The sequence below is a fragment of the Pteropus medius genome, unplaced genomic scaffold (genome assembly GCF_902729225.1).
Source record: "Pteropus medius unplaced genomic scaffold, Ma_sr-lr_union100, whole genome shotgun sequence".
Lineage (NCBI taxonomy): Eukaryota > Metazoa > Chordata > Mammalia > Chiroptera > Pteropodidae > Pteropus > Pteropus medius.
Window position 1 is genome coordinate 1,267,080 of NW_024349227.1, and position 24,545 is coordinate 1,291,624.

At 38.9% G+C, this 24,545-nt stretch overlaps 2 protein-coding genes and 1 pseudogene across 2 annotated transcripts in view; 1 reads left to right on the forward strand and 2 right to left on the reverse strand.

Moving 5' to 3' along the window:
* Positions 1–627: 627 nt before the first annotated feature.
* ELK4 (ETS transcription factor ELK4) lies at positions 628–19,082 on the forward strand. The gene is made up of 5 exons (XM_039881763.1): positions 628–776; positions 6,228–6,443; positions 7,540–8,409; positions 9,228–9,344; positions 11,047–19,082. Exons 2-5 carry the CDS (start codon positions 6,237–6,239, stop codon positions 11,143–11,145), a joined length of 1,293 nt encoding a protein of 430 aa, XP_039737697.1. The 5' UTR covers positions 628–776; positions 6,228–6,236; the 3' UTR covers positions 11,146–19,082.
* LOC120618015 (uncharacterized) lies at positions 1,912–2,030 on the reverse strand (annotated as a pseudogene).
* A 2,938-nt stretch (positions 19,083–22,020) lies between the features above and the next one.
* SLC60A1 (solute carrier family 60 member 1) overlaps positions 22,021–24,545 on the reverse strand; it is a 28,893-nt gene continuing 26,368 nt past the window's right edge. The window contains exon 10 of the mRNA XM_039881764.1: positions 22,021–24,355. Coding sequence (XP_039737698.1) covers positions 24,300–24,355 — 56 coding nt within the window. The 3' untranslated portion in view covers positions 22,021–24,299. The remainder of the gene's footprint in view (positions 24,356–24,545) is intronic.

A 24,545-nucleotide genomic window follows, 5' to 3' on the forward strand; every position in this document is an offset into this window, starting at 1 on the left:
GACCTGGCACTTCGATGAGAAAGCTGGAGCGGCCCCAACTTCTACCTACGGCACATAAGGGAGAAGCCCTTCGGCTTAGCAGCAAGAGACGTGGTCCCCTGGGAGGCCACCAGGCGCGCGCCACCTCTTCCCTGGGACGGGGAAGATATCGAGAGGCCCGGGCCGCCTGAGGTGGCGACACTGGTCGCAGCGCTGGTAAGGCGGGTTCGGGTCGCGCGCCTCACAAACAGCAACTGGCTTGCAGTCTGGCAAAGGGTAGCGAGTGGGGGGCTCCAGGGAGCGACCACCCCGCCCCCAGCGCCCAGGCCCGTAGCCCTCGCCTCCCGAAGCGGGAGGAGGACTGCAGCGGCGCTGTCTCCCCTCCGGCGGCCGCTGCGCCCTTCCCGTCCCCGGAAGTGACGCACGGCGGCTACGGCGGCCGGGCGGGGCCTCCAGGTCGGTGGGGGGTTCGCGAGGGGCGGAGGCCTCTGGGCGATTGGCAGGCCGGCCGCGGCCAGGAACGCCCGAGCGCGCGGCGGGTAGCGGCCAGACTACCTCGTGCGGGGGCGGCAGGGCGGGGCGCGAGGCGCCGCGGCGGGGGCGGTGGCGGCGGGAGATGCGGGCGGCTGCGGGCACGCGGCGGGCTGGGCTCGGCCGCCGCCGCCTTGTCCCGCTCCGCCGCGGGGGTCGCCGTGGCAGCCGCGCCGTCCCCGAGGTCCCGGCGTAAGGAGGCGGCGGGCGGAGAGCAGCATCGTGTTCCAGGCGGAGACCCAGAGGGAGCCCCGCGAGCGGCCTCGGTGAGCGGCGCGCCCAGTCGGGGTCTCGCGGCCGCCGCTCTCAAGGGCGGGGAGCGGGGGCCGGGGCTCGCGGCCCACCAGGAAGCGGGAGCGCTCCGGGGGGAGGGGAGGCTGCGGGCGCGCGGCCCCGGGGCCCGCCCCCGGCGCTGTCCCGCGCGGGCCCGCCCTTTCCCGCGGCCCCAGCCGGGTGCGCGCAGGTGGACCCGGGAGCGCCGGTCCCCGCCGCCCTTCGCACCTCGGTCTAGCGGGTTCCTCGGGCGAAAGGTGGCTGTACTTTTTTTTTTTTCTTTTGGTGGGGAGTGGTGGCGAAGAGGGGAGCAGTTCTGACTTTGTAGTGACAGGAAGTTGGAAAATGAAAGTACGGTAATTCAGTGCTTACCAAAGCCAGTGAGGCTGCATGTGGCGCTTCTCCCGAACTTTGATCTCCTCTGCGGCACACGGACACCCGTGTTTCTTCCTCTCCCCAAGCTCGCTCTTCATCCGGTGTGAAGTTTCATTTTTCTACTTACCGCCAGCAAACTTCCTACCCTTTGACTTGCCCTTCACGTGCAGCTGCATCAGGGTCGGTAGCTTCATTATTAGGAAGATCGATTGCAGTCATCTTTTGGGGGCAGAATGTTAACTGGTCTTGGTAGGAAATAAGGCATATTTTTGATGGAAATAGTAAAAATGTATGCACAAGATATATGCATAGTTGACGATTTCCCAGGCTACCGTTCTTTGAAGTTTAGGGCATTATAAATACCCTGAGTTTTATTCCTCAGAGCAGTTCGCCCATCTCTTAGATGAGTGGGTCAGATCCGCCTTCCCCCTTTGCAGTCTCCGACCCACAACCCCACTGCGAGCAAAACTTGGTGCTTCAATATTTAGTATTGTCAGTGGTGTTTTCGTTAAAATGTAGTAGATTAATCCCTGTCCCCCGCCCCCCCCCCCCCCCCCGCCCCCTTTAAGGAACTGTAACTGTCTCCTCCTTGATTTTACTTAAACATTAAAACTTCATAAGTGGAATCCATTACATTTTTAGGGAAACATTGTCTTCAAGTTTTATTGTAACGTAGCAGTATACTTCTTTTAACATTCTCTTAGTATAGGTTACTGTACAATTAGACACCTGGTTACTTTTTTTTTTCCTTACCGCCTACAGCACCTGGTCTTCCTAGGTGGTCTCCCATCCAAGCACTAACCAGGCCCGACCCTGCTTAGCTTCTGAGATCAGACGAGATCAGGCACGTTCAGGGTTGCATGGTGGTAGACCACCTGGTTACTTTTTGATGATGATGATTTTTAATTCAAGACTAGTCTTGATACATTTCATAATTTGCTTTTGTTTTATTTAAGCAGCTCGCTGAATTTGGAGACATTTATTTTTTTTGGGTCTTAGCTACTGTTTCTGAAAAAAAGTTGGGCTATGGTCACCACAGCAACTGGACTATGTGTATTACAAACATATTTAGGTGGAAAAGTTTTCATTTAATAGAGACTTCCTTTTCCTAATAAGTTATTTCAACATGCTCCCTCTTTCAGTTTAGCACAGGGTTTAAAGTACTATTTTTGAAGTTTTAAGGTAGAATCAATAGTTTTCACCATTTGACCCCTCAGTCGGATTCCTTCAACTGGATAGGCTATTTCCCTCCCTCATTATACTTAAAAAACGAAAACAACTTTTGAAACTGTAATTGTAGAAAACTCGAGATTTTCGTGAGAAGGAAAATAGTTTGATGGGTAGCTAGAATAAAAGTGTATTTTTTGACTTCACTTCGCCTTTGTAATTTTTACTATCTTGGAATATATTTCCTTTAGTTTTCTTTAGTGGCTCAGGAAATCATTGAATTTCATGTTAATAGCATGCTTTTAGGAACTAAAGATGTTCAACTTAACTATCTGGTGGTTCCCCAACTTTTCAAAGAATAACCTGACAACAAAATTAAATGAATAAAATATTCCTTTTAAAGTACCCTTTGAAGATGTTCATTTTATGTCTTTGTTAGCTTTTTGCAAAAGAAAGTTATTTTCCAGTACTTCAGTCCAAAACCACAATGCCCTTTTTCTTTGACTCTCAACAACCTTCTATTCCAGACACACTGTAAAGTACTAAAAGAAGCATCAGCATTTTCTACAACAGTTAGATTCTGCCCTAACGTGTCAAACAGCTCACCAGCATTTGATTCAGTACACACACTCTTCTAATAACCAGAGGGGAAGGTGCAGTTAAGCCCACAGCACCTTGAAGAACATCCCTTTCTGTCTTGGCGTATATAGCTTATAGCCATTATAGGGCTCAGGCTTTATCTACATGATAGTTATTAAGACTCTGAGATTTGGTTTTGGGAATTTTTACGAAAACAATTGGAATTATAGGCACCGTATCTGTAGTAGTCTTGAAATTCTGGTTCTTTGCTGTTTTTCTCCCCTTCTCCCTCTCCTTCACCCTCTCCCTCCCCGCCTCTCTCACACACAGCCCAACCCCTATAAGCATTCTTGATACGAAGATTATGTCTGGAAATGTGGAGAGAGAGTGCTTTGTTTAAGCTAACATTTATTAGAGGGAAGTTTTAACAGGTTTAGACTAACAAATAATTGTTTAGGTGGGAAACATGTAGTTGAACAGCAACTTGGCATGAACCAGCATCACCAGAAGAAAGGCCTCTTTGGTAAACTCAGGGAAATGAGGGGACCTTCCATCCCCCAATACTAGATGGATTTAATATAATGTAAACCACTATTTTAACCTAGCTTAAGGGAGGCTATGAGAAACATTCTAGTGGATTTGGTTATTTAAGCATTAAAGTTGTACTTGATGTTTGTAGATTATTATCACTAATATGTAATACTTTTTTACAACCGGCTGAAGATGTGAATGCTTCTGTCCATCAAGGGAAGTGGTTTTTCTAATGAACAGAGTATGCAACTGTGATGGAAGAGTTTGCTGGATTGATGGCCTCAGCTTTTCCATTAATGCTAACTGGGAAGCATCTCCCCCTTTCTATTCTTTATTATTTTCCCATCTCTACTTTTGGACAACAGTATTTCTGTATAACCAGCTTCAAAGTGGTAACTGTGAAGATTATTGGAGGATATTTTGAGTATCTCAGGAAAGTTATAGAAACCCAAATATTTCCCAGTTCCTCATCTCTCCCTTTTTAGAATCGGATATAGGTGACCTTTAAGGATCCATCCTCTGTGAGTTATACCTTATTAGAATTAAGCTTCTCAGGCCTAACTTTTGTAATGCTTATAGTGTTAGTTTGTTTTTAACGTCTTTATTGAGATAAAATTCATGTACCATAAATTTCACCTGTTTAAAATGTACAATTAAATGGTTTTAAGTATATGCACAGAGTTATGTAACCACTACCACATCTAAGTTTAGAATATTTCGTCACTCTGTTAGCAGTCACTCCCATTTTTCTTATCATCCATCCCCCATCCCTAAGCAACTACTAATTAAATGGAACCGTACAATATGTGGCTTTCCGTGTCTGGCTTCTTTCACCTAGCGTGTTTTCCAGGTTCATCCATGTTGTAGCATATATCCATACTTCATTCCTTTTTCTGGCTGAATAATATTCCACTTTACGGTTTTACCATGTTGTATTTATCTATTCTTCAATTGGACATTTGTGTTGTTTCTACTTTTTAGATATTATGAGTAATGCTGTTGTGAACATTCCTGTACAGATGTTTGTGTGGACATATATTTTCATTTCTCTTTGGTGTGTACCTAGGAGTAGAATTGCTGAGTCGTATGGTAACTCTCTATTTAGTATTTTGAGGAACTGTCAAAATTGTTTTCCGAAGTGGCTCTACCATTTTATACTCCCACCAGCAATGTATGAGGGTTTCACTTTCTCTCAGACCTCACCGACACTTGTTATGATCTGTCTTTTTGATTATAGGCATCCTAGTAGGTGTGAAGTGGTATCTGAGGTGGTTGTCATTTTCATTTCCCTAATAACTAATGATGTCGAGCATCTTTTCATGTGCTTATTGGCCATTTGTATATCTTTTAGGGAAATGTTTTTTCAAATCCTTTGCCTATTTTTTTTTTTAATTGTAAGAGTTCTTTATATTTTTTGGATACAAGTCCTTTATGATTTGAAAATATTTTTTCTTATTCTAAGGATCGCCTTTTTACTTGATGTTAATTGTTTGCAGCGCAGAAGTTTTAAATTTTGATATAGCCCAATTTACTTGTTTTTGCAGTATTTTAATGGAATTGATTTAATTGTTTTCAAGTCCTGTTCTGATCCATTAAGATCTCATTCCTAGACTTAAAAAAGAAAAGGAAGGTTCTTTTTGTTTTTGTGTGGATATAGTTCAGTTATAGGCTTCTTAGTGCTTTTTGTATTTGGCCAGTTTCTGCCCTAAAGAATTCTTCCTGTTAAACGAAGCGTTTTGAAATTTTATGAGGAAAATAACTGTGAGAGCATTTCCTTGCTGCTCCATTACCTAATCCAGTGGTTGTCAACTGGGACGATTTTGTCCCCAGGAAGAACATTTGGCAATGTCTGGAGACATTTTTGATTGTCACAGTTGAGCTGGAGGTGCTACTGGCATCTAGTAGGTAGAGGCCAGGGATGCTGTTAAACAAACTACAATGCACAGGACAGTCTCCAGGAACAAAGAATTATCTGGCCCAGAATGTCAATCATTGAGAAACTCCAACCTAAACAGGGGATACTAAAACTTGGGCTGTTGAAGGATTTTTCAGTTCATGTCTTGTTATCAAAGAAAGGTTGCTAATCAAATTAAAGGAGGATGTATGCAGATGGAATCCCTATGGACAGAAATGTGACAGAACTTGTAAATTAAATCGGAATGTTTGCCACATTTTAGTGCTGCTAATTTACATTTAAATTATATTTATGATAATAGAGATTATTTGATGGAGAAATACCAGCAGGGCAAAAGTAAATTGATTATACCATACCTCTCCCACTTACTCCCCGCCCCACCCCAGGCCACACTGAGGCACACACACATACATCTTGGCAAATAAACCAACTGGGTCGATATAGATAGATGCTGAAATGGTGGTCTCCTCAAGGAATATGACAGTGAGTTTGTAAGATGTATTTAATAACAGTGATACTCTAGTGATTGGCAATCATCAAGGTGCTCCTATAATTTATGGACTAGCTGTATCTCCCAGCAGGACTTTTCTTAAGCAGTGCGGCATGCTTGAGAGTTTGGACTATGGATCTGATTGTCTGCATTTAAATTCCAGCTCCACCATTTACTTGTGTGACATCAGACAAATTACTTAACTCTTTTATGAGTCAGTTTTTTCATATATAAAATGAGGCTGCAATAATATCTGTCTTATAAGATCGTTGTGGGGATGAAATGAAGTAATAGATTTAGAGCGCTTAAAACAGTGCCTGATATAGAGCATTCTCGAGGCGTTGACTGTTAATATTATTGTCTCTCTTATCCGTATGCCTCTTTCAGCTCATTGCTATGGACAGTGCTATTACCCTGTGGCAGTTCCTCCTCCAGCTCTTACAGGAGCCTCAGCACAAGCACATGATCTGCTGGACCTCTAACAATGGGGAGTTCAAGCTTTTGCAGGCAGAAGAGGTGGCTCGTCTCTGGGGAATTCGAAAGAACAAGCCTAATATGAACTACGACAAACTCAGCCGAGCACTCAGATACTATTATGTAAAGGTAACACACATCCACTTCAGAACAAGACGTGTTCCTTCTGGTAGGGTGTTAGCTGCAATGTCCTGGTTTATTTATTTAATTTTTAAATTGAGGTATAATTGAAATATAACATTAGTTTTAGGTATATATTTAGGCAATGATTCAGTATTTGTTTACATTGTGAAATTATCACTATCCTGGTTTATTTTAATCTAATTTTTTTTATAGCTTCAGCAGTTTAAGGTTAGGATGAAAAATGGAAATGTTTCAGCTGTATTTCTGCAAACTCTTCTTCAGTACCCCATTCCCATTACACATATTTTATTCCAAATTGAAGTTGTCTTTAAAGAGAAAGTGAGTATAGGGTTGGAATAAAGAAAAGGAAATTTGAGATTCTTGGGGATAAATATTATGTAAATCATAATTTACTTGAAAAATTGTCGTATATACTTGTTTTTTTCACTTGACTTTTACATTTTAGTTTAATCCAAAGAATACACATTAATACCTTAAAGCATACCTATTAATACAGAGTTGATTTCTTAGTTAAAAAATTTTAATTTCTTGTTATTTCGAATATACGTGAGCACTGAGGTAAAATAAATGGCTCAAATGGATAGCATTGGAATGAGAAGTGGAGATCTTAATTTTTCTCACCGTTAAGTTGTTGATCTTATCACCTTTCCTGTGTGGAGACGTGAGGTGAGCAACAACTCCCCTCATGTTTCTGAAGGAAGTAGGAACCTTAGAAGTAACGTTCTAAATTCCTTTTTGCTTACTTGGGATGTGTATGACTTGTACCTTTGAAATTATTTGAGATTGCAGATCAGCGATTTTTGACTTAACACAGATATCTGGTTGTGAGTGTTAAGCAATTAAAGTCTTTCAGCATCAATGTAACATATTAGTTCAGTTGTTAGTAAGACATGTAAATGATTTTAACTCATGCTCCGTAATAGTAGGAACTGTGTTGGTATGGTTAGATAATTTAGATGATTTTGAAGCTTTTAAATAAATTGCTTGTCAAATAGAGAATGTCATTAGGTGAGCTTTTTCATGAGCTATGGGAGGTAATAGTATAAGAAAGTATAAGAATGCTTATTTTATTTATCTACAGAATATCATAAAAAAAGTGAATGGTCAGAAGTTTGTGTACAAGTTTGTCTCTTACCCAGAGATCTTGAACATGGACCCAATGACGGTGGGCAGGATTGAGGGAGACTGTGAAGCCCTAAGCTTCAGCGAAGTCAGCAGTGGCTCCAAGGATGTGGAGAATGGAGGGAAAGAGAAACCGCCTCAGCCTGGTGCCAAGACCTCTAGCCGCAACGACTACATACACTCTGGCTTATATTCTTCATTTACTCTCAACTCTTTGAACTCTTCCAATAGGAAGCTTTTCAAATCTATAAAGATTGAGAATCCAGCTGAGAAATTGGCAGAGAAAAAATCTCAGGAGCCAACACCTTCTGTCATTAAATTTGTAACAACACCTTCTAAAAAGCCGCTAGGTGAATCTGTTGGTGCCACCATTTCAACCGGCCCAAGTATTTCACCATCTTCGGAGGAAACTATCCAAGCATTGGAGACTTTGGCTTCCCCCAAACCGCCTGCTCTGGAAGCCCCAATCTCTGCCTCCAGTGTAGCTCCCGCTTTTACTGCCACACCTGTTCCGTCTGTGTCCCCTTCTTTGCAGGAGCCTCCTAGAACACCTTCACCACCGCTGAGTTCCAACCCAGACATCGACACAGACATCGATTCTGTGGCTTCTCAGCCAATGGAACTGCCGGAAAACTTGTCACTGGAGCCTAAAGACCAGGACTCAGCTTTGCCAGAAAAGGACAAAACAAATAATTCATCCAGATCCAAGAAACCCAAAGGGTTAGAGCTGGCACCCACCCTCGTGATCACAGGCAGTGACCCAAGCCCACTGGGAATATTGAGCCCCTCTCTCCCGACAGCTTCTCTTACGCCAGCACTTTTTTCACAGGTAACTCTTTCTTTCTTTTTAGTGCCACCATTGTTTGCATTTACTCGCCTTTTAAAACAGATCCAGAATTTATAACCTCAAGTTTCATTCTGCTACTTAGGTTCATCTTAGAAAGGTTTATATATGACCCCATGAAAGTAACCCATTTCCTCCTCAATTAGGATAGTCAAAAAAGGTTTGGGGTTGTGTTTAAAAAAGTCGTTGTTCTACAAGTAAATATGTATTTTGTTTTTTCTATTTTCTTCTAAAGAAAATAAGTATTCTCTCTTTTTTTTCTTGGTCTTATAAAACTGGTTGATATCTTGTTAAAAAAACAGTGCTAATCTCAAGTTAAGAAACAATTCATCCTGAGAACCTTAAGACAAAGGAATGGTTAATGTTGAGTAATAAGTTTCTGTAGTTACCATAGATTTCTTAACTTGCTTAAACATAACATCTAAATGGATAGATTACTTACAAATATTCTCATTAATAAGAAAAAATATGTTTGTTGACTCAGTTATCCTTTATTTCTCCGTACCTGAATTCAGATTGATTTTTCTATTTGGGAAAGACCCTACAAGAGACAGGTTAAAAAATATTTTGATCTTTATCTCTTTTTTTTCAGTGAAACATTTATTAAGATAGTTGAACAGCCTTTATCTTTCTTAAGTTGTAAAATAATTTCTGAGTTTTTCATCACGATAAAATTTCAGACTGAGAGAGCTTCGGAGTGGTGAATAGGACAATACTTGGGTTCAGGGTTGTGTATCATTACAAGGATCAAACGTAATCCTCATTCGTTAGCGATTTTTTTTTTTTTGCTTTGTGTATTGCAGACACCCATCTTACTGACTCCGAGCCCCTTGCTCTCCAGTATCCACTTCTGGAGCACTCTCAGCCCTGTTGCTCCCCTCAGTCCAGCCAGGCTGCAAGGTGCTAACACACTTTTCCAGGTAAATGGCCTAAAAGCCTGTCTCTTATAAGGGGGGGATGGTAAATGAAGAAAGAGGCAAAAAGGCAGCATCCCACTCTTCAGTTAAATCATTATAAAACTTCTATTTAATGACTATTTAGTTTTTCGATTTTTTTAAACAGTTTAAATATTTTATTTTTTCAAAATAATATTTCTTATTTTTCAATTATAGTTGAAATACAATATTATATTAGTTTCAGGTATATAGCATAGTGACTAGACATCTGTATAACTCATGAAGTGATCACCCCAATAAATCCAGCACCCATCTGACACTGTACATAGTAATTACAACATTATTGACTATATTCCCCATGCCGTCCTTTATTTATATCTCTCACTGTTTTTTAACTACCAATTTGTACTTCTTAATCCCTTCCCCCTTTTTCACTGACCCCCCCAAGCCCCTCCCATCTGGTAATTGTTTTTGAATTTCTAAGTGATAATTTCCTAGCCAGCAAACAGCTCAGATAAATATTCACAGCCAAGTTTCCTTTTCATTGCTGACCATTACATACATTTGAGTTAGAGCAAGAATTGCTCAATACTGTAGTAGTTTCTGAGTCCACCCAATTTTTTTGTCATTTTAAACTCATTTTTTTAGGAATATATGCACATATGTATTCATATAAACACATATATACGTATATGTGTGTACATATATAGAGGGTATTTTTGCACACGGTTTTCCACTTTCGAGGATTAAAAAAAGTAGAGAAAACTCTTGAGAATAGTACATCAAGTACTTCCATTTCCTCCTCACTCAGAATTGATACTTACAGACATTTAAAATGTATTTTAAAAAATGAATATTGTGTTATGTCTTAACCAAGATCTTAGGAAAAGTTTTACATCTTTTAACTAGTATTCTGCCTGAAACATCTAGACTTTATAACTTGTAGGCTTTCTTAAGGTTGCTTCATTCACTTATTTAGGATGACTCCCTGGAAGATTTTCTTATATTTTTTAAATTTAACTTTTCATTTGTTCTTTTGGAAATGAAATGGTAAGAGAGAAGAAAATTAAAAATTTTTCTACTTATGCATTTTTTTGTTGCAAAAAGTTTTAAATTATTGAATAGAGTGTTGAGAATCTTCCATATTTCATTTTTACATTTTTCTTTGCCTCTCACAAACCGATAATTGAGTTACAGAGCGATCTGAGACCTGAAGCAAAGTTGTAGTGCTCAGGTTGCTTCAGCCTGGCATCTCCCTATAGAATTGGTCTCAAAACGCATGATGGGGGAGTAGTTTTCTGGGCTGAACACCATATAACTATTTGCACCAGTTATAAATTGAGTTAATACATGGGTCTCTCTTTCTGGACCTCTTTTTGACAGTCTGTGATTTGCTTTATAATTGACTAAAGTGCATGTTGTCATTTACTGAACTTTCTAAAACATTCTTTTGAAGTTAAATGTAATCCTCTGTACCTTAGGATATGAGGGAAGGTATAGATTTGTTCTTTGTATTCTATCAAGGTAGGCTGGAGAGTGTTAATATTTAACATTCTTTAAAGTTTTTTTATAAAATCATATTCTTTCATGATAAACAGTTACTGCCTTTGTCCTGTGAGCCACTGCAGGCAGCTGTCATGTTCTTCTGTGGGGAACATAGTAGGGACAGAAAGTGAACATCGGGATTGAGTAAAAGGATGATAACGTGTTTTATTTTCTTTCTTAGTTTCCTTCTGTTTTGAACAGTCATGGGCCATTCACTCTTTCTAGCCTGGATGGACCTTCCACCCCTGGCCCATTTTCCCCAGATCTGCAGAAAACATAACCTATGCACTGTGGAACGAGAGAGCCAAGGAATAAAGAAACAGAGATATACAACACGATTACATTTGAAGTGAGCGATTGATAGTTCCATGATGCTGATAATAGACTTTTGTGATTTTTGCCATTCCTCATTCAAATGCCTTTTTAAGATTTCCTTTGAATAAGATTCAAGTTGGACTGTGTATAAAAATGCCTTAATTGGAGTCCAAACTCCACTCCCATCTTTTTCCTTCTTTTTTTGAAAGTATTTCAAGCTTTGTGTTAAAGAAAATTTTGGTGGGGTTTAGCAGCTAACTGCTTTTTGCAAGAGCACTTAAGAACAAAGTTACTCCTTCTGCCTTATTAGGACCTTTTGGCCAGAAAAAATGACGCTTTGAGTATTTTATTTAAAGAAATATTAGTTAAATGAAATCGGCCATATCTTTAGGACTAAGTACTCACTGTTGAATAACTAAAAGGGAGCTGTGCGTAAGCAATGGAGGAAAAAGAATCGTTCCCAGTCACATATAAGAAGGTTGAGCAGTACTATTGGGGAGATTGTATTTTGCTATGAACTCTAACATATGTAAGCAATTCTGCAAAAAGGTATCTTATTTACTTTTATTCAAGGTGGGTCTCTCAGCCATACATGTGATCTTGTCTGAACCTGTCAGTAGAGCCTAGGACAGTCTCTTTTTAAACGTGGGCTTTAAGACAGTGTTTGGACAAGCCAGGGAGAATATAGGAACTCCATATCTAGCACAGCAATGTCGGCTGCTCTCTGGAAGGTATGATTATACACCCATGGAATACAGTGTGGTAAATGATGGCTTTTAGGAGGATGAACCTGGGTTTTGAAATTTTGAGGCATCTTTGAGTAAAAGATTCAGTCAAATAACTTGAAACAACACGTGGGGCTTTTCCAAGTTAGAAAAAAGCCAGCATGAAGGACCCTTTGCTTTTCTGTTCATTTTCTACTATATATTTATCTTCTTTTAAATTTAAGGTTGTGAGAGGTCACGATAGTTTTGAAGATGTAATTAGGGAGGTGAAAAGCGAAGTGAAGCCTCCAAACCTAGGAGTTAAAAATGTGCTTATTTCTTTGAATTTTTCTATATACTTTGGGAGGAGCAGAGTTCATTTGGAAATGCTCATACATAGAGATTAGATTGTTCATATTAGTAGTGAAAAATTTAGGCCTTTTCTTCAGTATTTCCAAATTTATAAAATATTACCATATGGTAATCAATGCCAGGTGCAGACAGCTTTGTTGGTTCCCCAAACTGAATTGATACCAATATTGCAGTGGGATCTTTTGAAAAACTTGGCTTTAAAGTCCAGGATTAGAGTATATGTGGCCACTACCCCCACCATGCCCATTAAACTAGTCTTTTAACCCAAGAAATATAATTGAATCCTATAACTGAATCACATGAACTAAGTGGAATGAGGGAGTAAAGACTTGAGGGTTCAAAATGCCACTGATAAAAACCAGCATCTTCCAGATATATAACATTCACTTTAAATGTGTTTATATGCAATGTGGAGAAGCTCTAGTATAAGATACCTGTGCTAGTTTAGTAGTAGCTGAGGGAAATATTCAGGGAGCTGCCTTTGAACTTGTAGTGTTGGAGACCTGTTACTACTTCATCTGTGGTTCTCAGCTGAAGGATCTGTTCCTGAGACGTGCAATAGTAGTGTTGAAAACAGTGTTCAGTAGTGATGCGGAACAGACTTACTGGACTTTCTTCCCATGTCGAACCATTTAGTTTGCATGCCTGTTTGAAATTAGACCTCTCAACAGCACTTTGGAATAGTTTTATTAGGTTAATTAACATTTTATACATTAAATAAGTAAATGTCGATGGCTTGATTTAATTAGATTTAAACAATTTTTGGAAGTGCAAAAAATATTTTCTCTTTTGGAGGCAAAGCCATTGGTTGTTTTCCCAGATGATATCATTACTAATTAACTGTCTTAGCACAGGGGTGCGTGGAAAGCAAGGACATCATTAAAATTCAGTCAAAGCAACTTCATAGAAACAAGTTTCAGTGAATCCCGTGTCTATAAACCTATCCTGGAAGCTTCTGAGAGGTGTGGGCTTTAGGAGGGAGATGATGATCTGCTTTCTCTTTGAGATCAATTAATCTGAGAAAAGTGTGTGTGTCTGTGTCTGTCTGTCTCTCTGTGTGCGTCCTTGTGCTTTTTTAAATGAAAGTTTACAACCTTAGCCCAATTGTATGAGGCAGACCGTTCTATTTGTAAACTACCTCCTTCCTGGAAAAGTCTCAGCTTCATATTTTTTTTGAGTATCCATAGTTCTTAGCATCCAAAGGTGACATACCACTTGAGATCATTATTCACTGGAGAGACTTATATTTGGTAGTTGTAGCTGGTGTCTGTCACTAATTACTTTGCCAGGATGAATGCTGGTGGGCAAAAGTAGCCTAAGTTAAGAAAGGGGAGCAGGGTGAATGAGCTTTTGCGACATCTGAGATTATCTTAGCTTTCTATCTGCTCTGGTCCATTTCTGCTCAGTCATATGGTGGAAAATGTTACTACCACCTCTCTGAAGGGGAAAAAAGCCCTTACATGGTAGGGTTTGCTGATTTCCATGATGTGAAATACTCCCCCTGTGGCTGATTTTAAGCCACAATGACCTTGGAGTTGAGAAAGGATGGGCACAGTTGGTATACAGCGGTACCCACAGCCAGCAGACCCCTGCATTTATTCCACTCTAGGGTGAGTTGCCTCCCTAACTGCCACATAATTTCTAAAATATTTTTTTCTTGTTCATATAATGATTTTTAAAAATACAGAATTAAAATTACATGTCTGACTTCAATAATCTTTTTTTTTCATGGTCTGTCACAGTGCTTTTGTGATGTAATATTCCTCCTGGCATATTTTGTGTATTCAAACAAACGTAGAAACTTCCACTGATTTAAAAAAATATACATACATGATGGACGAATCTAGAAACCCTCAATATTAAGCTTTTTAGAGTTAAAGTATAGGTTTAATTTTTCCACATTTTGATGGTTACAAAATAGGTGTAATTTTTTTTTCATATTTTGACGAAGAAAGTATGTCCATGAGCCTATGTAGTAAAAGAGTACTGGATTTAAAAAAAAAAAAAAACTGGAAGAATTCCTTGAAGATTTGCATGCTATATTAGAGATCAGAAAGGCAGGACTGATTGTCGAATCTATTTACCTGGCACAATTTCTAGTTTTCTTCATACTATGTGTCAGTTAGGCTTAGAGGGAAGAATAAATCAGAGTGTTGGAATTCTGGAGCTGTAATTGCAGGCTGTTGATAGTATCACTTCAGTTCCGTTCGCATCCGGCATGGCATGATGTTCAGTCTAACGACATCGTTTCATCCTGGTCTCAGAATTTGTGTTATGGTTCTAAAGTTCTAAAAGACAGTTCTAGTCAATTTAGGCATGTTAGAGACATTCATTGGCATTTCAGGAAAACAGTCTCCAATCTTTTTGAACATACACCTTGGTCAGTAAAAGTTTTTGAACACAAATTCCCTACTTGCAAATTCATGTATATATTTTAAGTTATATACCGTAATACTGAAGTGATATGTGCATTTATACGACATGCACAAAAATAGAAATACGATGGCATAAAGAGTAAATCTTGAGTAGAAGTTCTGACGTTTTCTTTCTGTGGCAGTAGGTTGTCTTGTGCACCGTCGGGCAGCACGCACTCTAAAGACCGCTGACTCAGGAGGTTGGTTCTCAGTCTAATCTTGAAAAAAAATGTGGATGCTTTTGTTGTTCTATGTGGAGAGATCCTTTACACATTTGATCTGATTTTCATGCAAAATCTCTAGAAGAGATTTTGAATTTTTCAGGAGACTTTCTCAGGAGACCTTTTCAGACCTTTCTGAAATTTCATATTCTTTTTTATAAGTTGCCAAGTCACCCATTACCAGATGTTTTCCAGAGCTTCATGCATATCGTTTTTGACAGGCTGTTGTCTCTTTTCTTTTGATATTATAGATATGATTTTATAATGTACTTTACTAGTCTGCTTACAATCTTCATTTGGCCTTATTAATGTTATGTTACCAACAAAATCAGAATTATTTCAAGTTGCTTTATGGTAAAATACATAACAACCTCCACTTTCTTGCTTCATTAGTAAGTTTATTATTATTTTTTTGTAACATTTCAACATCTGAAGAAATGTTTTTCTTAATGGGTCTGTTCTGTTTATCACTTCATTTAGTACATATATTTTATTTATTTATGCCAGAAATCTGGGATTGTGCTGAGGTGCCATTCTTAGTTGTGTAAATGAGGGTGGAGACAAGTACAGACAAGTCTCTTTGTGCAGAAACCCGGAGCTCTGAAGAATTACCAAACCAACAGGAAAGTTAAAAAAAATACCCATGTTGTACGTAGTCTGTTACCTGAGGGTATGACAATATATTATTTCTAAAAGGGAATTGAGAATTAATTGCTTAATCTATAGTATTGAAGTGGAGGTTAACCATAGCTGTATTTCTTTAGCAGGTACTCGGACTAGAGAATGGGTTCTATGGAAAGTATTTTGTCAATTACCTTCTTGGTTTTGGGTGAACAAGTACATGTTTTGTTGTTTTCAATGCTGCTGGTGTAAAGCCTGAAAACAAGGTGCCTTGTTACTCTTCTTAAGTCATCAGAACTCTGCTTACTGAAGTCAGTGTTTTAATCTCAGAATCTAGAATTCTTGTGGGTGGCAGTGGATTAGGCAAGAAAAGAAGGTGTTTTGATTTCATTTCTCGTACTTGGTGGAACTTGTTAGTAAAAAGTCATGTTTTGACCTGTAAACAGAGCAAATCTGAAAGGTGAGTTGTTGATGTAGTATATATATTCCATTTGCAGCTGCTAGTTTGTTTAAGCTACTTTTCTGAAACAAAAAAAATTGTGATAGATTGACAGCTTGCCAGAAAATAGCAGTTTCTGCTGTTCACATTTCGCCACTGTGAAAGATGGAAATCCAGAGCAGTTCGAGTAAGTGAAGAAATTCAAGCTGTTGTTGACATCATTTAAAATGAAACCTTTACCAAGGAAATTCATTTATTATTACAGTAAATTTGTTGAACTCCTAATCCTTTGAGTATAATGCACATCAGGAAGTTTTACGAGATTTAAAATTTTATTTTTAATATTTTATTGGGAGACTAGAGCATTTCTTTCCAAGTCATTCTGATTAATTAGCTGAGTACATGTGTGTGTGTGTGTGTGTGTGTGTGTGTGTGTACACTGATGTATTGTCTCCGTGTGTGTAAATCTGTTTTTCAGAGGGAACATATATTATTCATCCTCTAGGATGGCTCCTAGGCTATTTTATAATAAAACTTTTAAGAAATTGGCTGCACTTTGCAATTGCCACTTTTTAAAAATTAATGCTTTGCACATTTGTTTTTTTAACATACATAGAATCATAGGCCTTAAAGACTAATTGCTTGCCAGCATTTTAAAAATACAGTGCTTTATGTGACAAATGGTAAACAAAGTCTTCTTAAACTGTTCTCATATGTTCATATATTATTTAGCAAATAAGGATGTCTTTTCTTAAAATTTCTACATTTACTTTTGTTTTTGTGTAAAACTCTTATTACGTTGGTTTCTAAGTTTCTCAGAGAGGAGGTTTATATTAGAAATATTTCTGCAATACAGATTTGACCATGGATTGATATAATAGTGGAGGAATTCTGGCATTATAGCCTAATTTATCTCTTTAAACTGTACACAATAAGCATTAGCAGAAACCTCAGAGTATCTTGGGCTGGATATTCTTCTCAACTTTGCCTTGTTTCCCATCTCATAAGGGCCCATTCTGGTTCTTGTCCCTTCCAAGGATTATGAGCCATGCTAGGACAGGCCTGGGATCTTCTAGACAGGGTAAGGCAGAGGAGGGTTGCCCTGTGGCTGGGCCAGAGCCCTAGCCAATGGAATCATTCAAGTATGCCTAGAGTTCAGGGGGTGGGAATGCCATATATTGGTATTAAATCACTTGGCACTTTTGGGGGCACCATTATTAGCACTGTTTTGTTTTTAATAACTGGAAGCACTTAATGATTATTTTGTTTGCTTAATTTCAACTTATGGATATTGAGGGTCAGGGAAGTAACGTTTATTTCTCATTTATATTTTCTGGAACTTAAGAGTGGAAAAGGGGTAAATGGATTACGGAATGAGCCATTCTTCTAGGCTCTGTAAGGCGTGCTCTTTTGGCTAGGATGCTTTAAAATAATTTACAAGCTTTAATATTCTGCTTTGTAGAAATGTACAACTTTTAACGATTTGCAATTGATGGATTGCACTCAACTTTGTAAACTATCCAGTTTTAAGTTTCTTTTCTGTTTAATCATTGTTGCTTATTGTCTGTTGTGTAGGGCATAGTCCCTTCTAAGACATTTCATATTTTTTGTTTTTGAGGGCAGTATTACCAATGGTCTTTATATGTACATTACACTCCTTGCTTTTGTGTTAAAGTAGCATATTTGAAGAATTTCCCTGCTCAGTATCAGTGAAATTAACTAAGATCCTATATGTAAAGCTAGAAATCAATGCAATTAGTTTTTGATTACTCGAGGCCTGTTTATTCGGTTTGGCCATTCAGTCTAATCTAATCACAGTCATACCTGTTCCTTCACTTTTATCTCCTAGCAGTTTTGTTTATCTTTGTGGGCAGGGAATATGAAATACGAAACTCAGTCCAGACATTTTGCCATTGGTTAGCTTTGGTTTGAGGCGAATAAAATTTTTGACTAAAATTTGTTTTTTAGAATTATGCCCTTTATTCACCAAATAATCAAGTTGACTAAAAATAAAAAGTGTATTTTGAAGAACAAACTGATAATTTTCTGTGAGCCCTACTGAATCTTCAAGTATGGCTATCACTTGAATATTAAATGACTTTAAATAATAAACTTAATTTTCATCCACGCCTATAATTCAGAAGAGAAGCCTATGTCTTCTGTGGTGTTAACACAGGAAAGGTGTATTCTTCTGTGTCAGCGTCCTAGTTTGGGATGTGTGGTAATAAGGACTTGCCAGGGTGCTTTCCTTAAGCATAGATCAACTCAACTGAGAAGACAGTTACTTCATTTTTTTTAATTTCCTCTCTTGTTTATTTTATTGAAATCTATCATAATATCCGATATCCACCACTTCTGTATAAATAGAATACTTATATGTAAAATACAAGTGCATACCTACCCAAAGGAATGAATAACTGTTAAAGCGTCATTAATAACTTGTCTTACTTTCAGTGTAATTTACATTAGGGAGACTTTCAAAGTATTAAAATCACTTCTTTTCTTCTTTTTCCTAAAACAATCAAAATGATGGTGATGGCTAACATTTATTAAAACCACATTAATTGTTGATGTAACTAAGAGAAACTGCCATATTTTCTAGCTAAGCAGTCTGACTTCATCTGTTGAGAAACAAAGGGATGTTGTTTTAAGGCTGACCAGGACCACTGTAGCTAGAATCTTGAATTCTATTTATATTTCAGCAAAGAAACTTTGCACCGCATTTAGGTGGGTGAGGGTGAGGACGCGCCAGCACTTCGAGGGTTTTAAAATACACCGCTTTTCAAAGAAAAAAACGTAGCTGATACTCAGTGCGTCTCTAGACATGGTAAGGGGTTGCTCTGAATAAACAATCAGGTGGTTATTTTTTCTGTCGCTTCAAGTTTTATGCAAAAATTTTGTTAAATTCTGTAATGGTGAATATGCATCTTATTAGAAAGATGATACATTAAAAAAAACTTTTATGTAAGAACTGACAGGAATTTGCTTTGTATAATGGCAAGCTGGCTTCAAGAAAGCACTGTAGCAAATTTATTAAAGTCCATAATTATATAGATATGTTAATGGATATATGTGCAACTAGATACAGACAACAATTGTATTTTTTTAAATAAATATTTTTAACAAAATGACTTTCCAAGTTGATTGTTCATTTTTTCCCCCCTCACACACCTATTGAGGTAGTCCCTGGGTATTTTATTTTCATCCGTGCTCAGTGTGGGTATAGAAAGAGTTCGGTTTTCCCAATAGTTATCATTAAAACTTGGCCTTTAACTATTTAGTGTGTGTCTGCATTAAATATTTAAAGCCTGAGATAGGATAGGTGGTGAAAAAGGGAGACTGTAAAATGATTATTGATATAAAAAGGAATTAAAAGAGAACTGACTGGCTAGAAAAATTATTCACCATGTGAAATTTTATTTTACTTTTCAATTTTATTTACATTTTTAAAAAGTTCTTAAAAATTTAATTAGATTCTTTTATTCTCACCCTTGCAAAAAGCAACTTTTGCTTATTTCTGCTCTGGGCCCCATTTCTTCCTGTAGTTTTTGAGGTAAGAACATGGAGACTTCAGTTCATTTAGCAGATGAAGTTAGGCCTTTTAAGAACTGAATCTATGTATATATATATATATATATATATACATATATACGGGGGAAGTGGGGTTAATAGGTCTGTTTTATATCTAGGTAAAAATAATGGGATAGAGTTACAAATTGTTTTGTGGGGGACAACAGTTCACTAAGCCTGGTGAAATGTCACTTCAGATGATGGGTCACTAAGAAGTGTTCAGTGCAGTTGAATGACAACCACTTACGAGGACTGCCGGATTCTCCTAAACCACTGGTTCAAAATGTATTACCTAAAACAGTAGTCACATGCGGTCGAATAAGTTTGGGAAATGGGGCCATCCCCTCTTGGAGATTCAAAATGCGTATTAGGATATTAAAAGCTCTAAGAAGTCTTTCAGTAAAAAAGCTTGTTTAATTTTCTAACCTTTCTGACATTCTCTTTTGAGAGGCATAAAGTCTATTTTGCAATCACTTTCTGTGTTTTATAGATGCATCTAATGACACTAATACCCTAATATTGGGTAATTTTCCAGGGTTGGCATTATCAGGTAGGAGATACCCATTAACAAGTACAGGCTGTCACATCGATTGTCGTTACAAAGCACTGCATTTATTGGAATATGTCGTGGAACTGAAGGGAGTCTGCGTAGGTGACTTCATTTGGAATAACCTTAAAATAAGAGGACAGTGTGTAATGAAAAGTGAAACAGGAAAGATAATTCCTAACAGGCAGGAAGCATTGGTGTCAAGGAGGTTGCTGGAGCATCAGAGTTGGTTTTATGGTTCCTGTGTGTTTTGAACACATTACCATTGACAGAAACCCCTTTCTAGTTCAAGTCAGCTTCCGTGTTGCTAAACCCAGTGGTTAGTGTTCAGTTCTCGGTGGACATGGTAGCAGCACCGATTATTTCCTCCTTAGATGCTCTTCACTCACCTTACAGGAAACCATACTTTCTCCTGAACTTCCTCCTACAACTCTGGCTTCTCTCATGTACTCTGCTGGATCCTGTTCTTTTTTCAGACATCTAAGTGTTGAAGAATCCCAGAGTTCGTCCAATCTCTTTTTTAGGTGGTCTCATTCAGTTCCACGGTTCTAAATACTGTATTTATGTCACCACAAAATTTATATCTCCAGGCTTAACTTTACTTTTAAGCTCTGAACTTATCTCTACCAGCCTTGACATCCAAAGACAACATCATAAAATGAACATGTCAGAAACAGAACTCGAGGCACCCCATTGTCTTCCAGTGTCAAATGGCTTCATCGCATACCCAGTTACTCAAGTCAAGTGCTTTGAAGTCAGCCACGATTCCCATCTTTCTCATCCCACACCGAATTCATCAGCAAGTTCTGTCAGTTTGGTTTTTAAATACAACTTTAAACCACATTGTCTGAGCCACCACCTGCATAGTTCATTGCAACTGTACCCTTGCTTGTGTCCCCATTGTTGCCCCACGTTTTCTCCATGCAACAACCAGAGTATCACTTTTAAGCATGTAAATCAGATCCGGTCCCTTGCCTGCTCACAACTCTCCTAATAACCTCACATAACTAAACAAACAAACAAAAAATCCATACTCCTACCATGGATTATGATCTGGCCCCCAGCTTCCACTGCAACCTAACTCCTGAAACTCCCCCTCCCTCACTGCACTTAAGCCACACTGGCCCACTTGCTAGTCCTCAGATACCATTAAGCAGTTCAGTCCTAAGGCCTTGCGCTTGCTGCGTCCCCCATCTCATATGATCTTTCCTAGGCACTTGGATGGCTTGCTCCTGCATGTCATTTAGGTTTCTACACAAATGGTGCTTCCTTCGAAAGGCCTACATTCCCTCTTCTCACCCGCTTCTGTGCTTTATTTTTCTTTATGGCACTCAATTATCTCTCATCCTGTGGCATGTTATCTCTGTTTACTGTCTGCATGCCTTCAACTACAGTGTAATCTCTGTGAGGCAGGGACTTCTATCTCATTTTCTGCTGTGTCTCTGTACCTAGAGCAGTGCCTGGAGCACAGCAGGTGCTCAATAAATCATTTTAAATGAATAAATGAATTCTCTAAAAGACCTGTATGTCACTATGTTTTCCTTTAGTGAATCTGGTGTGTTGATGATGGGTTAGATTTCTACATCCAAGTAGCGGAGGGAAATCTAGGAACAGGGTGACTCTAGGGCACTTTGAAATGTCAAAACCCTTTAAAGAAAGAGATCAGGAAAAAAGCCCTACTTGCTCTGTAACTGATTATGCAGTGTGGTATGAAAACATATCTGCTTCCCTTACACCGATTCTGTGTAAGAGGGAGTAGTGGTTCTCAGTCTTGGCTGTGAGAGATTTGTTTCTTTTAAAATATCAGCCATGTGAACCCATAGTATGAGAGAGACTTTTCTTTGGGGAACATTTGGTCATTTGTTTTTGGGCTTAAATAAAAGGATCAGTTGTCCTTGATAATAGATAACACACTTATTCGATTTAAAATATTTTATTTTAGAAAAGGCACTCTTAGATTTGTTTAAATCTTGTTTTCTGTATTCACAAATTAATCATGATCACCTTAGAAATAGCCATTGATTTTTCTTTCTAAATCTGTATAAAGATGTTTTCTTAAAAAGCCACAAGAAAAATACAGCTGTTTTCTTCTTGCCCAGGTCAGTCACTCATTACAGTTTAGGGTGCACGTTTAAGTTTGTCTGGCATCGAATACTTCTAAGTATTTACAGACATAGTTAAAACTATACCCTTAGACCACCAGGTTTCAAAAAGTTTGGATCTGTTTGAATTACAATAAATATGTACCAAACATATGAACAGTTTCTAAGCTGTGTATAAGGAGGTTTTAAAAATAAAAATTGTTACTGTTTAGTAAGCAGTTTCTATGTCAGGCATATAATGATAGCTTTACACAAATTCACTTAATTCTTTCAGAATTCCTTTGAGGTAGGGTAAGGTTCTTTTTGCAGTGTCACTTTACAGATTAGAAAAAGCGAAGCTGGAAGAGCTTCAGTGATCCACCCAGGACCACAGAACTGGAAGGTGAGGCCAGAGTATGAACCTGGTCTCTCGGCAGCCAGATTCTTATCACCACACCATGCTGCTGGCGGATGGCGCTGGCTTACGTGACAATGCCTACAGTTCCAGGATAAACCTTTTAATGTCAGGCATGTGAACCACACTGCTTGGACAGGTTACTGAGTGTCATGATCCACTTTTGATACATGTACAGTTGTATATACACAGAGAAAGCGCAGGTAGACTAATGTACAAAGTCCCAGTAATAGCCATTTCACAACTTACAGACGTCTCCGTCTTCCTACCTCTTTCCAGGCTGCTGAGTTTGCCTTCTCTCTGTTTTACTACAGGATTTGCTCTGGACAGGAGCCGTTGCTCCTTGCCAGACGGGCGCTGCTTTCAATGCACTGTGCAGCTCGAAGTGCTCGGTAGAGCCATTTTTGTTAAAGAGCTTGACGTGGGATACAGGCATACCTCGTTTTATTGCGACCCACTTTATTGCGTTTCACAGATGTTGCATTTTTTTACCAATTGAAGGCGGAAAAAGGTTACAACTCGCTTTATTGTGCTACTCGCGTTATTGCAGTGGTCAGGAAGTGCACCTGCAACATCCTCGAGGTATGCCTGTAAAGAATTTTTTCTCTATAGAAGATGTGAAGTTCAAATTAGTTATTTTCGAGAAGTTCGTAGTGCTGTTTCTACACCTTTCGTAAGCTAGTCAACATCAGTACAGAAAAATAGAACATTCATCCCACTTTCCCAGGCACCTTCTTGACCAATTAGCGTTGATTACTAGCAGTGGTTGCTGGTGACTGTTTAACAACAGCCGGCTCTCGTGGGGGTGGGGGAGGACATGGTTTGGAGCTTTTGCCAGTTTCCGTGGTGTAAATACTCCCCCCGTGGCTGATCTCACGTAACCGACTATCACTGACAGTGGAGTTGTAAAGAGACGCACAGGGGTCCGTTATGGTACTTCCCCCATACGGATACGACAGTTACAAATCCCCTCAAGGGCACAGATACAGAGAAATTAGGAAGTGATGCGTTTTGAGTAGCTATTACCTCTGAAATATCATTTAACTTTAGGTTTCTATAATTTAGTTTTTATTAAGGGCTGCATTTAACAACCAGCTTTCAAAATGAAATTTTAACAATCAGCTTTTATGAGCTAGCTCTGCATATCACTGAATTAGTGTCCCAAAGATAGCAAGATTCAACTTTCCTTTTGCTGTTTTGGATTGTGAATGAACTAATGATAGCAGCAAGAATTTGAGGGACTTTGGACTATTCAGTAAAAAGCACATAAATCCTGTGAACATGCTGTGAATAACTTGGGGTTTGTTTTGATCAATTTAAAATATATCTACATATTTCAATGATCATCAAGCTTTATAATTTCAACCTAGTTTTTCAAACTTCAACTGAGAGTGATCTTCAAACCTAGGATGTGATCCATGCAGAAAGGGGCCAGTAGAGTGAAGCAGATGGCTATCTTCTTCCTTCCCCTCTCGGTATTCTGGACAGCTCTCACTAAAAGTCGGAACCAGGAACGAGGAAGGTAACTTGAATAGCCAGGTAAACTAATGATGTGCCTACGGAGGACCCATGTATCAGAACTCAATTCAGTTTCTTCTATGCAAATATTCAGTGGAAAAGATCTGAACAAGGTGTTGAAAGATTGACTCCACTGCCACCCCAGCTTTCTTCCACGCTTTGGTCTCTGCTGGTGCTCAAGAGGCTGGATGTCTTCGCTTGCCTCCTTCACCCAGTTTTACCTCTGGTAGCATTCCGAGCTTTCCATTCCAAGTGGTTTGTCCTGGATAGGAACTAAAACAGAAAAAAAAACACAAAAAACAAAAAAAACCGCAGCATGTTCCAGCAGCTCTGATTAAGTTGCAGCAATTATTTATTCTGAGAGCTGACCCAGACTTTTGTTTCTCTGCCTTTCTATGGCTCCTCAGGGAGCCAAGTGAAAAGTCAGACCTACTAGTTCTGGCAAACTTGGTGGAGGCAGTTT